This window comes from Martes martes (assembly GCF_963455335.1).
Source record: "Martes martes genome assembly, chromosome: 3".
Taxonomy (NCBI): Eukaryota; Metazoa; Chordata; class Mammalia; order Carnivora; family Mustelidae; genus Martes; species Martes martes.
In genome coordinates this window covers 153,028,739-153,045,590 of record NC_137890.1, presented here as the reverse complement: position 1 = coordinate 153,045,590, position 16,852 = coordinate 153,028,739, and the positions used below count along the sequence as shown (strand labels likewise).

General features: G+C 42.5%; 1 protein-coding gene across 1 annotated transcript; it reads left to right on the top strand.

Moving 5' to 3' along the window:
• Positions 1–484: 484 nt before the first annotated feature.
• COPS8 (COP9 signalosome subunit 8) lies at positions 485–14,309 on the top strand. Its single transcript, XM_080798108.1, has 8 exons — positions 485–632; positions 1,679–1,749; positions 3,036–3,084; positions 4,291–4,423; positions 9,087–9,194; positions 11,276–11,338; positions 12,348–12,395; positions 13,106–14,309. The coding sequence occupies exons 1-8, from the start codon at positions 555–557 to the stop codon at positions 13,183–13,185; spliced, it is 630 nt and encodes a 209-aa protein (XP_080654234.1). The 5' UTR covers positions 485–554; the 3' UTR covers positions 13,186–14,309.
• Positions 14,310–16,852: the final 2,543 nt, after the last annotated feature.

The following is a 16,852-nucleotide window of genomic DNA, read 5'->3' as shown; positions in this document are numbered from 1 at the left end:
CTAGAGCGTCCGCGGGCGAAAAGCACCCACGGAGGCCGGGCGGAGGGAGCAGCCCGGACGACCTGGCGCCCGAACTCCAAGCCCGGGAGCCGTCCAGACACGCTCGCTCCAGGGTTGAAGCCCACACCTGACCGGTTTCAAAGCACGCGAGTCTGGAGGTGCAAGAGGAGCGCGAGCCAGGACCCCGAGCGTCCCTAGGACCCCAAGCGAGGCTTGCTCGTCTCAGTGCGCATGCGTGTCAGGCCCCGACGCGGAGACGCCAAGCTGTCCGGGAATCTGCGCACACCCCTCCCTTCCCTGTTCTGGCCTCCCGCTCCGGAAGCCGCTTCCCGCGAGGCCGGGCGGGTCCTCCAGAGCACCGAGAATGCGGGCCAGAGCGGCAGCGACCCTTCTTATGCAGAGGGGCGTCCGACGACGCGCCGGAACCGACGGCGCACCTGCGCCGGGGCGCTTGACGGCGACGGCGGCCTCGTACGTCATTGCGGGCGCGACGGCCCGAGGGACAGTGTGGGGTCTACTTCTGTGAGGGTGCCGCGGCGGGACCGGCCGGGAAGATGCCAGTGGCGGTGATGGCGGAAAGTGCCTTTAGTTTCAAAAAGTTGCTGGATCAGTGCGAGAACCAGGAGCTCGAGGTAGCCGTTCGCGTCCCGCAGGGAGAAACCGCGGGGTCCTCCGCAGCCCCGGGGCGGTGCCAGTCTCCAGGGTAACAGGGCCCGCGGGGCTCGCGACGGGCGCTGGAGCTGGGCGTGGGGATCCCGGGACGCCGGGGTCCGCTCGGAAGGCTGCGGGTTTGGGCCTCGTCTCCCCGAGCTCGTTGGGAGCCTTTTGTTGTTTGTTCTCAGCTAGTGAGTCCGAAAACCCTGGGCATCTTTGCTCCTGACATCCTCCAGTATGTTTCTTGTGTTAATTAGACTGGGCATCTTTCCTCCCCATGTGGTGGGAGGTAGGGGAATGTGGATTTTATTAAAGACATTTGTGCAGGCATACACATAGACCAAAGAAGGAGTAACCTTTTATCAACTCAGAAAGTCGTTAGTCTCATAATGTCACCACCTAAACTTACCGTTCCCTCTTGTATAAAACTGGGGAAAGTTATATCATGCAGCTGTTAAAAGTTAATTGAGGTTTTTTCCTTTCTAAGGAAAAGCATGTATAACATTAGTATAAAAAATTAATTAACTGATGGAGACAACAGTCAGAAGCAGCAGCTCACTAATAGACACTTAATAGATCTATTCTGAATGAATCAAATTTGAATGAAGAGAGAAATGTCTTTGTAACACTGGCTGTGATTTTTTTCTGTTCATCACTCATTACTTAGCTAGTCAGCATACTTTATACAATGGGCAGAATCATAATGCTTTAAGTATTTGTTGGAAATGTTTGTTTCTTTTAATAGTAAGCCCATTTAAGAATTTGAGAACTGGGAAAGGAATCCCATTTAAATATTCTTGTGCATATAAAGACAGAACTTCGAAGGGAGAGAAAAATCACAGCTGATGGCAGATCTAAACTTAACACTGGTTTTTAGTGTTTCATACTTCTCTAAGCTCTCACTACATCTGTAGTACTAAGTATTGTAAAATAGGCTTATTTTTTAGAATAATGTTAGTAAAATCCCCCCCCCTTTTTTTTAAGTGTAAATATAAGTAAGGTTTTTCTGTTTTTGGCCTTATAGGCTCCTGGAGGAATTGCTACTCCACCAGTGTATGGTCAGCTGTTAGCTTTGTATCTGCTCCACAATGACATGTAAGTATCTTCTACCTGAAGCCAAGAGCGTTGGAAAGACATCATTAAAACATAATGCACAAGGAGCTGTAACTTCTATTGTAATAGAAGTTACTTAAACTTCTATTTGTGACTTAAACTATGATTAGGCCAAGTGTTTTTAAGATACACTTGTTTTATATATATTCTCTAAAAACACATTTTAATGTTTTTTTTTTAAGATTCTATTTATTGATTTATTAGAGAGAGAGAAAGAGAGAGAGCATTTCGTAAGGGGGAAGGTCAGAGGGAGAAGCAGACTCCCTGCTGAGCAGGGAGCCTGATGTGGGGCTGGATCCAAGGACCCTGGGATCATGACCTGAGCTGAAGGCAGTCTCTTAACTGACTAAGCCACCCAGGCACCCACACATTTTAATTTGTTATGAGAAACTACAGTGTCAATAAATTCCTTTAATTCTGTTGACCTTTTTTTCTTTATAAAACTTTCATATGATCTCTGTTTACTTAATTTCATATGTATTCAGTAGATCAAGAGAAACTGAAAGGGAAGATTGAGAAAACTAAGAGAAATTTAATTAACAACACATATGAGATTTTTTGAAAGATGGTGTTTTTTTTACTTATTCCTAATTCATGTTCATTGAAGAAAAGTCAGAAAGCATAAACATTGAGGAGTCCCTTGTGCTACAAACCATCAATGATTACTGTTAAATGTTGTTGGCAGATTCTCTTCAACCTTTTTGTTTCCTATCTTTTAAAAAACTAACCTGCAGTTCCTGTGAGACATACATCATACGAGCTGTCGGTTTCATTTCTGTGATCCTGATCATTGTATGTTTGTTGTAGTTCCAGGTTTTCAAACTCTTAAAAACTGTGTTGAAGTTTTGGTGGCTCTGCATTCATTGGTCGGAGAAGGGCGCATGATAAGGAGAAAAGCACTGTGTATCACATACATTGTCAGGGAATTCCAGAGCCTTGAATAGAAAGTTGTTTATTTTTATATATGAAGAAATTCCCTACTTAAGTGTTTGTGTTTTTAGTGTACCATTACGTTAATTTAAGATCTAGGTCGTTAATTAGAAATTCACTGAAGATGGCAAATTATTAATTTGGTGAAAGTATTTTATGTCTTTTTATCTGGAAAGTTACTCTTACTTCCCGTGGACAAATTAGTATAAAACTAAATTTCACTCTATAAAATAGTATTTTAAAATATGTGTGTTTGCAGTGAGATCTAGAATGTTAAACATTTACTGAGGTGATTTTTTTTTTAATTACTTATTTTTTCTTGGGGGGATGTAAATTAGGAATAATGCAAGATATCTTTGGAAACGGATACCGCCTGCTATAAAATCTGTAAGTATTTGTCAATATGTTGTACTACTTGAATGTAGTAACAGCATTCATTTAAATGGCAACCTTCTAAAGTTTTTAGTTTCTGTTTTCTTTCCCCCTTGGTTCACAGAAATAGATACTAAACTGGTATTAAAGTTTAAGAGCAGATCTACAAATTCCTCTAATCAGAAATTTAATTTCCCTTGGATGGTAAAGAAATCTGTGTTTAGCTTCTACTGATGACATTTATTAAGACGCTTCTTGTGTCACTTTGCCCAGCAAACAGCTGAGACCTTTTAATAAAGGTTTGGTTTGTGTTTTGTTTTGCTTTTTTAACTGATTTATACAGTAATGGTACTTAATTTGAAATTGGTATTATTCCCAAGAATATCCAAAAAATGATTTTCACAGCTTTAAGATTATTTTTACTAGTTACGATTTTAGATTTCTTAGTTTGGATAGGAGATTAGATGAAATAATGTCTTAAAAGTTTCTTCCAAAGTGTAATGAAATACATTTTTAATTTCATGGGACTCCCTGTTTCTAGCATAAATGCAAAGTGAATTTTTTAAACATTCACTGAATATTACCAAGAATTCACTTGAATTCTTCTGTTCCTTACTGATATTTAGCAGTAGTTCATTTTAGTATTTTTCTTTTCTTTTCTTCTCCAGATATCCTATTAAATAATATTGGAATGTTCCTCCAGCTTTGTTGACTTAAAATAAAGAACTATGAATTACTCTCATGGTTTCAGTGATGTTAGTGGGAATTCTTTCCTGGGAAAGGCTACAGTGTGTGACATCTTAGATTGACAGTCTTTATTTTAGTCATTTTGCTATTACTTTTGCCCCCAAAACATGTCTATATATTTTACACACACATACACATGAATAATCTATGTAACATTTATCACATGTATGTATACATGAAATACAAATACAATATTCTGAAAAACAGTGTTTTAAGAAAATTAATTTTCAGACTTAATTCTGAAATATTTTTGGACAATTTTATGCTTTGATTTTCTGTTACAATAAAAATTTATATAAGGCATATAAATAAATTTTGCATTACTGTCCACAGCATTTAAAAACCTTTTTGATAGTGATTGGGCTGAAGAAGTAATTATACCTCTTAAGAGAAATGTTTAATTTATGTTTTAAGATACATTTGTTGGTAAATCTGTGCAGTGACCATCCTCAAAGGCAGTGATGTTTATTGCAGGCAAATTCTGAACTTGGGGGAATTTGGTCAGTAGGACAAAGAATCTGGCAGAGAGATTTCCCTGGGATCTATACGACCATCAACGCACACCAGTGGTCTGAGACGGTCCAGCCAATCATGGAAGCTCTTAGAGGTAGTGTTTCTTCAGGTTAAGAGTAAAATTAGACCTGTTCTCTGAGTGCTGCGATGTTGAAGTAAGTCAGTGATGTGTTTAAAAAAATAGATATTTTCTGCTGAAAATGTGAATTGGGCTGCTTTCAATACTCTTTTCTAAGGATTTGCTATAATCATACTTCTTTTTTTCACCTGTGAGGATTTGCTGTGACCATACCTCTTCATTTCGTCTTGCTTGAGGTTGTTTCACCAGCTAAGGACTTCATTGTCTCTAGCTCTAGATTGAAATTGCTCTTGACAGTAAAAGGATTTTTTGCTACTAAAATGAAATCTTATAATATTCTAATAAGCTCAAGGTATGGGGTGGTGAAGATTTTAAACCCCGTGTATTTGAAAGTAGAAACTGTACTTTGGAGTCTTGACTTCGTGCTTTGACAGGGGTTGTCTCCAGCCTCTGGATTTGTAACTAGTCAATTCAGTACACAGATGCTCAGATGTTTTTTTAATTGCTCTGAAGGATCCCAAGCCTGTGTGACATGGTGCTGATCCCACAATGAAACTGGATACTGCCAGTTTCTCTCTCTCTGTTTCTCCTGACCCTGACATTTGCTGATTTACTCTTTTTTATAAATTCATATAGTGACCTCTTTTTATATTGTTCATTGTCTTTTTATGTTGTTCAGTTTCTTATTTCTTACTGTTACCTTGTTGCTGCTAATACCTGCCTTGGCTGTCTGCCTTCCTACTCTGGAGGGGTCAGTGAGCAGGAATTGTTGAGTAACTGCAAATTATTCTGGCAAGGGTATCATCTTTTGAGGGGAGCAGAAGGTGAAGGTTGCTTCTCAGATGTACCTAATTTCTCTTGGGATGGTAAAGCTGTGGCAGCATAAAACAGAACAATGTAAGGAACACAACAGGAGGCACTTACTTTAAATACAAAGGAAGTGAGCAGGAGTGCAGGCCCCTGGTGGGTGAGAAGGGAGGGAGGAGTGTGGTACAAGTTTGCTCAGGTATAAGAGGGGCAGTTTCAGATATTCCCACAGGAAACCACCTTAACCTCTTCACATAAGTCCAGAGGAGAAAAGAGTGTGGTGGTGGGTTTTTGTAGTATCTGGTTCAGTCTTAGGATTGTGGTGTGAGGGCACAGGCCACGGGCCATTTCCCAGCGCCATACAGCAGGGTCATTGGCAGGACCAGGGCTCAGATCTCCTGACTCATGCAGCAGATATTTCCCGTGTGCCTTAGTGGGTGTGGCCTGTTTCCTCCCAGGACTGCCTCTGCCTCCAGCTCTGTTAGATTCAGTACTTCTTTGAAGGCAGTCCAGCCGGCCTCTGGAAGGCCGTGGAGCACAAAATGGGTGAGTTTGGTCTCTGAAGCTGTACTTGTAGAGTTCACGTCCTGTTCTGCCACTTGAGTGACCCTTCTATACCTCATTTTTCTCATTTGTAAAGTGAGATTATAAGTAGTATTTTCCTTGGGTTGTTAGAAATGAATTAATATGTATAAGCACTTAGATGTGCTTAATTAATTAATATGTATAAGCACTCATCTGTTCACCTGTGGTATTTGTGACTGTATCCTGAGAATTTTGCAAATCCCCAGATTCACAAATGGTACTGCATTTCCCTCCATAAGATGAAGCCTGATAAAGGGAGTCTTAGAATAGAGTTGAATTACTGCTAAATTTGATACTTTCCCTTTTGACATATTACAAGTTTTTAGTTTTCTAGATTGTCTTAAGAACAATCACATTCTCAGATCTTTTTCTTTTCTATTCTGAATTAGTCACAGTCCTACCAGAAAATTGTAAATGGCTTAAGTGAAGAGAAGCTAGTGAAAGAGCTGTTTCTAAAGGCAGCCAGCAGGGCCCAACAGCACCCAGGGTCTGGCTGTGAACAGTAACCATTCTCATTCGAGGCCCAAAGGGAGGAGGTGGGGGACCCACGCTACCAAGGTCACATAAAGGGCTGCCCCAGAAGCTGTGGATCATCTAGAGCCAGGCAGGGAGGGCACAGAGGAAGTGCATTCATACGACCCGTGGACCCACTCACCAGGCAGGAAGGTGCAGGTGCCATGGGTGGTAGGGTCCAGACTCCCTGGAGTAGAAGGGCAGAGGTGGGTTAGAAAGTGCATGGCAGCCAGCTCACCTGCTCTCTGTCTGCAGCACTAGCACCAGCAGCTCCTGGTAGACAGCAAGCATGGTTAGATATTTCTTACACAACAGAGTGAGCATTCTTTTAGGATCTCCCCAAGACTTTGTCCCGTGATGAACTGACACAGATATCAGTGCTGGCTCAGTTGATTCCCCTTTCCAGCTTGCCATCCTAATGCATGCCCTCATGAACTGACACATTTCAGAGATCTTACGGGTAACAAAGTGACTAGAATGTCCCTGAGTGGTTAAAAGCAGCCCCAGTTTCGTGGCCTCTCACTGACCCTTTGGAACACTCTCAACCTGTGTTTTTGCTTCCTCTGCCCACACACTTCTGTCTCCCTGTGTGCTTGCTTCCATGTGCCAGGCCTGCCTCTCTCCTCTCCATCTGTGTGTCTCTTCCGTTCATTCCATTCATTCTCTTCTACTACTCCCCATGTCCTCTCAATTCTAAAAATCTGACCAGAGTGCTTGAACTCAAGTTGATATTTTTTAAAATACGGTAGGTTTTCCAAATGGGTATAGTTATTGGTGCACGCTTGGATTTCCCTTTTCCGTTGTTGCTCTTGGTTCTTTCTCATTGAGTGCCCATGGCTTTCAGTAAGGGAAAGTTCCCTTACCGCTAAAATGTTTTCAAGTCCAATGTAAAGTCATGAGCTGAGCAGTCCTTAGGAAGAAGGAAGGAGTTGACTGAGGGCTTGGGAGGAGGAGCAGTGCTGGCTGAGCGGAAGCTGGCGAGGACATCAGGCTCTGTGAGCAGTGGAGAAATGCAATGGAATGTCAGTGATCTTTAAGAAATATGAGGGAACAAAGCCAAAGGCTATGTCCCGTGATATTGTCAACAAGCATGTCTTGCTGTCTAAGCACATACTTCCTTAGAGAGGCTAGGCTCTTTGTGGGGGTGGGGGTATAAAGATACAGAGGACAGTCTTTCTCCTATAGAGAAATTTAAGGATCATTGAGGTGAGGGGAGTGGGGAGGGGTGGGGCAGTGTGTTGTAGGTGGTGGAAGCATGCTTGTTCAGCAGGTAGTGTAAACAGTGCTGTGAATTTAGAGAAGGCCAGAGATGGCAGTGAACCTCGATTCTGCAGGAGGAGTTTGTAAACAGACTTAGGAGTCATAGAGAGCAGACAGCACACAACAGCTTAAACGCAAAGCCCAGAAATGAGAAGGTGTGAGTGAGGCTTGTCTGAGGGCCAGGGGCCTAACTGGGAGCAAAGGGTGCCTAAGGAGCTGGGTGCAGTTGTCAGGCAGTGTCCCAGGAATGCAGAGAGGGTTTTCAGCATGGGGCTGTATTGTACAAAAACACTGGCCTATTGAATGTGGAAAGTAAAATCCAGAATATTTTTAAGCATGCTGATAGCCAGATGGAGGAGCCCTTATGTTCCCAAAAGAGTAGTGGGCAGGAAGACAGGCTAGCTGGACCTCAGTTCCTACCCTTGACTTACTGTCTCTTCCTCATTTCTGGAATAGTCAGTGTGGGAATGTAAGCCTGGGGAAATCCCACATGTCATCTCTAGGGAGGTTTTGTTGCTGGAATTGTTTGCAGCACCCCCCCCCCTCCAATTAGGCTCATTCAGGATTTGACCTTGGGATTTGAACCCAAATTAAGTCAAGAGTTCAGAGCAGCCTTGAAAGTTAGTGTTAACAAAACTTCAACTGAGTAAACTTGGAGAACTAATTGGCTTTATTAAGCAGTCCATGAATTGGGCAGCATCCCATCAAGCAAGTAGATGGGAGCTCTGAGGAGTTGTACATAATGTCAGGTTTTCATAGGAAGGAATGTGGGGCAGGGGTGTTACTGCAAAAGAAAAGGAAGAAATGTTTCAGGCCAGGTCACCTTCCCTTAAAGGTAGAGTGGGGAGTCCTCTTCTTTTGAGGGGAATGGAAGGGGACCCAGGTGATAGATTACCCCTTCCACAGAATCAGGAGATTCCCGACTGACCTCTTACGGCTATATTCTCTAGGGGAGGTTGAAACTGTGTTATGTATTAATTCCCAGTTTGCTGACTTGGTATTTGGGACCTGTGGTTTTCTTAACAGAAGAGTGCTCTAGTTACAAGGTTTGTTCTGCAGTTCCTAGGTGTGATCTTAGATTAGAGACCCTTCTCAGAAAGGACAACTGATTACCGAAGTAGATCATTTCTGCTCCGTTCAGTCCAGTGTTTGTAAGTTGGATTAAGAAAGAAATTTAAAAAATTATATACCAAATGCATAAATACATTTAAATGAAATTTTCTTAGAATTTGGGTCTTACGTAAATTAACTTTTTCTCCTTCTTTGTATATTTCATTGTCCTCCAAGAGAGACTTGCTGTCTGAGAGGAAGTACAAGGAATTGACTGTTTATTCAGCAATATCTGAGCACCTCTTTCATGCCAGGCACGTGTGTCTGTATCTGTGAGCATAGAAACCTGTGGGTCGACCTAGTCTTATAAAATTTGGACAAGGACAATCTTGTAACTTAATTGTGTGTTAAAAATGCCAGCTCTCTTGGTTCACTGTCTGCCACCCCTACACTCCCACCACAGATGCAACGAGGAGAAGAGCCTTCGCCCTGGTCTCACAAGCCTACACCTCCATCATCGCTGATGACTTCGCAGCCTTTGTCGGGCTCCCTGTGGAAGAGGCTGTGAAAGGTAATTTGGGCTCGCTCTTTACTTTCAGCAAAAGTGGAAGTGTACATTGTTGTAACAGGTTGCTTTGGGAATTCAGACAGTGTTCCCTGGAAAGGGGATACGAAACCTGCCTGGCACCATACCCCCAGCAGGGCTGGGCCAGGAACCAGGCTGTTGTCAGGCCCAGCAGTTGCTCTGCAGTGGCCGATATGAGTGTCCGCCTGATGGTATGAGGAGACATCCGATCCACACCTAACAGGGCCTCGCAACTGCTTTTGCCACCAAATGAGTTCCAAGAAAAACTTTTCGGATTTCTGCGTGTGGATAAGAGATTCAGTTCCTCATTTACTTTTAAAGCACTTTTTGCCAGAGGCGGTTAATGATATCTTAGAACATGAGTTTTGCAAAGGAGTACTTTGCCATTTTTATGGAGTTAACATTTGGCTAGGTCTGTGAGGTGTACCCTTGTCGCATGTGATCATTCTAGATCTTTTTTTATTGGAACCTCTTTGATGTTCCTGTAGTCATTTTTTATCCTCTTCCCAGGCCTGATCCCTGAGTATTTTCTATTTTTACTTCTAAGAACTCTGATGAAGACTTAAGTTAACGGTGGGCCTGTGAAATGGTGGGGTGCCTTCCCAACATGATGCAAGGGGACTCAGCAAGGGGACTCAGCTGCTGTTGACCAGGAGTGGGTGGGGCAGGGAGGGATATGGTGGGAACAGAGTTACTGAAAGTCAGGGACACTGAGAGGGCGGAGGAAGGTCCTTGAGACAGCTCCATGCAGCTCTGAGTACACCCGGTCTTACGAGCAGTGGGAAATGCGAGCAGCAAGGAAGTAAAGGATATACAAATTAGTTGCTTTTGTAAGTATACCAGGTGAGTAGCATTATATTCATGACTGGGAGTTTAAACTTCGTAACTTCTTTAAATTACTCCTTTTTTTCTGAAAATCAACATATTGATAAATGTATTTTTTTAAGAAAATCTTAATTGACCTCATGCCTCACATGTGGAAATCCTCATTTCCCCCATACTTGGTAAAGGCAGTCTCCTCCCCCTGTCCCTTTTCAGCCCATGTGTTTTCCTTGATATTTTTGATATTGGGACCTGTGGTTTTCTTGTTAACAGAAGTAACTTCTCTTACCAGTAACTCTTCTTACCCACTGGTCTCCAGTCGTGCTTTTGCATTGTCATTCCTCAGGTGATGCCCAGACTAGCTCCTCCCCTCAGTTAATTGCTATAGAACATCGTCTGTGCCTCATAGCATTGTTATACTATCATTGGCATTTTTGATTCTCTGACTAAAATAGGAACCCTGTAAAGACCACATCTTGTTCCTCAGTTTCCAAGCCTATCACAATTTTAGAAGCATAGTAATGAATATTCCTGGAGTAAATCAGTACTGTTGGTTACTCAACAGACATTTGTTTTAAATCATCTTGACATTGATTCACAGTTTATTACATAATAGATAACATCCCCTGAGCCATATTCTTAAATGACTACCTGGGTGGGACTCCTCTACCCAACCCCCACGCTAACTTCATGATCGAGGACATGTCACTGGAATTCTCCAAACTCCATTTTCCACATCAGTTAGGTGATGGTCCTGTGTCCTTTATAGAGTAGTGTGATGGTGCACTGAAATGATCGCCGTGGAACAGTGCCTGCTGGCCAGGACTCTGCGTGTGTGAGCGGTTGTTCTTGTCAGTGGGATCAGCTCTGTCAGTACTGATAGAGCAAGTGCAGGTGGTGTCATGTATGTCCTCCTTAGGGACATGGGTGTTGTTTTAGTCATACTAACTAGATTAATACCGTAATGAACCCTTTACAGAAGACTGCTTATCTTCTAGGGGTTCTTTCAGCCTAAGAGAGAAAAATGGCTTTGATACATGTTTCAGAAAGGTTTCAAAATTAAGTTCACCTGAGAGTGCTATCTATAATCTACTTTTCTAGAAAAAATACACATTGTAGGGTAACCTGCACTTGTCAGATCTTCCACACAAGTAGTGTCATTGACAGATTGTGGATCTTGTAAATGAAAACTATAGGAGTTTTTCGGTTATTTCTCATTTGTGTGTTAACTACATGTTTTTTAGGTATATTAGAACAAGGATGGCAAGCCGACTCCACCACAAGAATGGTTATGCCCAAAAAACCAGGTAGGTGGAGCTCTTCATCCACATATGCAGCCCTGACCTCTTCTAAGCCTGCTTCAGGCTCTTCCGCATGCCTTTGAGTCTTTGATAAGAAGGTTCTGCTGTACTAGCAAATAGAAAGTTACTCAGGGTAAATACAGACATGGAATGATAGACACAGTAGAAAGGATTTTAAAGATTACCTAGTGGTACCTTAATTTTTTTTTAATGTATTTCTTGTGTAGGAAACTATTTTATATGGGTTTTTCATAATCTTCATTATGGTTTTTCATCATCCTTGTGTAAAAACCTATTTTATGTGGGTTTTTCATAATCCTTACTATAACTTAATTTTTGCTAAGCCTCAGTCTCCCATTCTTTTATTTATGGAGCCATTTCTAAGCGTGTTTACCCATAATACCTAAACCATTACCTTTAAAAAATAAATCTTATTCACATACTCCCCTTTTCTCATTGTACTATAAATATGTACACTCTTTTCTGAAATAAGATCTCAGTGGCTTTAACTTGCACAAAATTAAGCTCTTTGACTTAAATCATTTGACCTGTCCTCATGTCCATCTGAATTCCCAGTCCCTCAGTCCTCCTTCTGAAGCGAGCCATGCTCATTCCTGCTTGGAGGTCTCTTCTCCTGCTTGGCAGGAATGTCCTTTTTTGCCAGGTCTTTCGAGCTGAGCTTAATGCCCACACCTGTCAGCCCTCCTCCTTCAATCCAATCTGCTCTGAATTCCTGTTGTTTAGACATTGTTGACCCCACAGTGAAGAAGTACTCAAATTTAGATGGGCTCTGTCCTGTAAAGGTACAGGAAGTGGTTAGACACGGTTCCAGTGAGTTTAGCTGCTAAGAGAAAACTGCTGTAATAAGAAAACTCATGTAGTCATAATAGAGAGTAATTGTTAACTGTTTGAGAAATAGTAAAAGGTCGTAAGTGCCACTGTGTTAAAAATGACGTGTTCTGTGTGAAAGTTCTTCAGTATGACTCCTATAACTTGTGCTGTTAATTTTATTTAGTTGCAGGGGCCCTGGATGCGTCTTTTAACCGGTTTATTCCCTTATCAGGTCTGTATTTTTATATGTTCGTTTAAAACGTGTTTCATTGTTCTTTATTTCTTTTTTGTCATGTGTTTTGGTTTTTCTTAGCTCTAACCTTGTCAATGAAGAGGTTAAATTCTGTACTTGGCTACTTATAACCTGTTTGGTTACAAAGGGAGAACTTGTGGGTTCCCCTCCGGAGCTTCCCTTGAGGCTGTGGCACCTTCTGGCCCAGCCACAGAGCCTCGTTGGTGTCGTGTAGCAAAGCTGTGATAGACCTTCCCACCAGCAGTAACTCAGAAGGCATCCTTAGGCTGACACGTGCTAATTTAAAAGCTAGAACTAGATTCCTTGGTGATGGAGTTCTTTGTGGGGCTTTTTGTTCACTGACAATTTAACAGAGCAGTGCCTGGCACACGGTCAATACTGGGTGATTCTTCTCTGAGTTCCATGTCACATGGGTAGGTGGGTAGGTGTCCTTCCAACAAGAGCTGTGCTCTCTTAAGAGATTTTGCAGTTAATGTGGAAACTTAGACAAAGCCAGACATGCCTTTCCTTCCAGTTTAGGAAAACTCATCAAAGTTGAGACTTCTCTGCTTATTTTTCAAAAATGTCCTGAGTCAATAAGAAGGTTTCCTTTTTGTTAAGTGAACAGGCATTGGAGAGTGAGGGTGGCAGGGCTAATGCGCCATTCCCCAGGGGTCTGACTTTAGTCTCTTTCTCCATGTCACACGCAGAGCCTGCCCCAGTGCCCCCGATCCCCAACGAACAGCAGTTAGCCAGACTGACTGATTATGTGGCTTTCCTCGAAAACTGATACATCATTCTGAGTTCAAGATCCACCTTCGGAATCCCGTATACTGACAGACAGAGAAATGTAAAATTTTTATTTTCAATTTCTTGGACGGATGAAGCACCTCAGCATTCCTTACTGAGTATGTGATAAAATACATATATAAAGTATATTATATATATTTTGTCCTTAAACACTATATGGAATAGTTGTTGAAGCAATTCTCCTTTTGTAATATTGGACAGTTTGGATGGAGCCTGTCAGTATTATGCAATTTATATTTCCTAGTGACTTACAAAGTACAGCTCTCCTGCTTCGTGTAGTCAGTGGTTGTCAGCTGTTTGTCCCTCTGCCCCAGTGCACCGCACACTCCCCTCTGCACCCATGGCTCATTACAGCGGGTCATTGGGGTTTGAGAAGGACAGTCCCCAGAGGCAGTCTCTGAGCTGCCGGGGACTCTGAGGCACCCCCTTCAGAGAAGATGCTCTCCTCACCTCCTGCACATCACTCCTAAGAAGGCTGAAGCGTAGCTGAGGAACCAAAGACCATTTCCTCAGTAAACCCATTTGTGAACTGCAGATTTCTTCCTGATAGTGGGAGTACATCCATTGCTGACAGTGGAGGGCTTGCCATGAAAAGGCAACTATTTAAGACCTTCAGGTGATGTATTCAATGTAATAATGTTCCCTTCAGAAGAAGGGAAACCTAGGGTGGAATGCATTCTACCGGCAGAGAAGCTATTACAATAAGTGATCCACTTTGTTCAACTATCCTGCGGCCTACTGATTGCTTCTGTTTATCCTTTGGTGCAAGTTCTGCCTTTTGGAGAAATACTGAACAAGTCTTTCAGTTGTTGTGTGATGCCCTCTAAATATTGGGAGGCGTTCATTGTATGTTCAGGTTAAGAGCGCCCCCCCCCCCGCTTCATTTATTCTGCATTTGTTCAATAAATATTTAATTGCATCAGCTGTTTCATCTGCAATAGTTTTAGACATTTCTTCACTCTCCTAGTCTTTCTGTGGATACTTTCTAGTTTGTCATTGTCCCTCGAGCTATGAATTACCTAATTAAATAGAAATGATGTATATGGTGGTGATTACATGATTCATATTTTCGCTCATTTTAAATACATTTCTCAGTTATTGTTAACAGTTGTGGAAATATCTTTTAAATTGACATTTTATTGAACTCCATTGTATAAGTCACAGTATTAAAACTCCCTTGTTTTACAGTGGAGGAAATGGAAATTCAAGAAGCAAGAGGATCAGTAGCTAGAAAGTGATGATGCCAGTTACTGAACTTCCAGGTATTAAGTACAGGTTGTATCCATGGTTGAAATCAATCCAGATGTTCATTAATAGGGGACAAGGTGACGACACGGTGGGTAGTGTGCAGTCCTGTGCAGCTCCTGAAGGTGTGAGTATGAGAGAGGTCTCTGGACAGAGACAATGATCTCCACACTGAAACCAGAGGAAGCAGGAGTTTAGACCGTTGCTTCGAGGGGGAAAAAGGGTTCCGTGGATACACGTGCTTGAGGGTGTTTCAGGAAAACTGTTGGAAGTATCAACCAAAAACTAGTAAAAATCGTTCTTTATGGGGAAGGAGGAGGCAGTCAGTGAACTTCACATAGTGAAACAGTAATTATTTCAAGTGACTCAATTGCAGTATTTTGATTTTGCATTGTCACTGGGATATATACTGAGGACACAAAGACCTCAGCTGACTGAATATGGTTTCATGGCTAATTTGAAAAAAATGCTTTGATATCATCCATATTATTAAAAGTATATTTTAGGATAAAACAGTTTAGAAATAAGGTAAGCTTACTAGAACCTAGTAATCTTAAATTTCATATAGAAGCCTTAAATGATTTATTTTTCTTTCTAAAGTATAAATAGTTCCTGGTTCTGCCCAACTAAAAAGGCCTAGAATAATTACAAACCAGCAGTTGTGAGAACCAATAATGCCCAGATTGTGTTCTCCGAACTCCAGCTTCACTAAGCAGAATCAGAACTTGTTTTCAAAGTAGGTGCTAGTCTGGGGAAATAATTGTACAGGTTGATGCCCAGTACAAGATGTCCCAGGTTCAGGAATGTTTCAGTCTCATAGGGTTCTTTCAGAAGTTCATAGAAGCCAACTTGAAGGAGCGCCCATCAGCCAAACATGAGACAAATTTTATGAGAAGTCTGTCTATGTGTTTTTATTTTTAACCCCAAGATCATAATTATAATACTAAGATAACCTCATCATTGTATAGGAAATTCAGGATGTGCTTGATTCCATCCATATTTACTTACCAGTCTTCAGAATAAATGAATTGATGTCCTAGTGATGTCCAAAATAACAAAATTGAACCTGCAAAGTAAACAACTGATGGTAGAAAATTCTTTCTGGAAGGAGTCTACCTACTGCAGATAGAAAATCTATACTTCGTAGTACATTTCCTCAAAGATCTAGGAAAGAATCAATGACTGCTGAGACCACAGGCTGAGAAAACAAGAGTGAGCATCAAATCAGCCTGTCTCTGTGCCCTGACTCCTGCCTAGACTACCAGTTGCACACGGGTGTAGCCTGACAGCACCCTGCTTTATATGCATTGAATATGTCTGCTGTGTTTGCTGTGGGGCTTATTCTTTCCATGCCCCAGGGATTGCCCACACAAACCTGAGTAAAGGGGAGCCAGCCCCAAGCAGCCTTTCAACAGAGAGAGGGCTGATCCAGGGATTAACACTGCCTTCTGTGTCTTGGGAAGATGGTTTCCTGACTTCTAAAAAAAGACCCCAGGGAGTCTGAGCTGTGGTTGCCCACTGTGACCAGTCTGCAGTGGCATGGATTGCTAGTTCTTTCCTTGTTTCTCTCTGCCCAGTGCCACTCTGTTCCTGGGATTGAGAGACATGGTCCATCTACATGTAAGCTGAAAGCACCTGAATCCATCTGTCTTTAACATCACTCACAGTGGGACAAGTGAGCTTGCCAGGATGGCATGGTAAGCATGTAGCTTCCACCACAAAGGTTTTTGTCAAAACAAACCCCTCCCCCAAAATGAACGGGACTTTAACCAAGGTTGTAGATTTAACTGCCCATTTCCATGAAATGTGGGTATTTGGTGAACAAGTTAAAAGCCCCACCAAGAAGCAATCAGTCAGACCTAGGATGTGGGGGATTTTAACAGGACAAAAAAGTGAGTTTCCTTCAAGAATAAATGGGCTGAGAAGAGTCTGAGGGCGGTAGAGTTGGCAATAAGCACAGGAAGACCTTTGCTCCTGGGCAGAAGTACTCTGAGGCTGATGCCAGTTGTGCCAAGAACTACAAACAGGTGGCCATGTGGGAAGAAATCTGCTTACAGGTGTCAAGGAGCTCAAGAGAGGAGGCCCCAGGGCCGCGTGTTTGAGTGAGCAGAGAACACGGGGCCTTGTGCAGCAACTCTCGGGAGGTGGTTGCTGGTTCGGGCTGGGTCCTTTGCTGGGGGCCGACCACCTGGGGGACTTGAGCATTTGAAAGGGCTGACCCACACAGCTGCTTACCCTTCAAAGCATCTGGTGAACTTTTAGGCTGCTTTAGGTAGGAAGAAATGAGGCCAAGTCCAAAGAAAAAACCTTTGGGAAACAGCTTAATTTTCCTCCAGTCTTGCTGTGCTGGGCTTCAGTTAACAGGCAGGGTGGCAGGGAGTGGGGGTGCCTGTCAGCAGAAA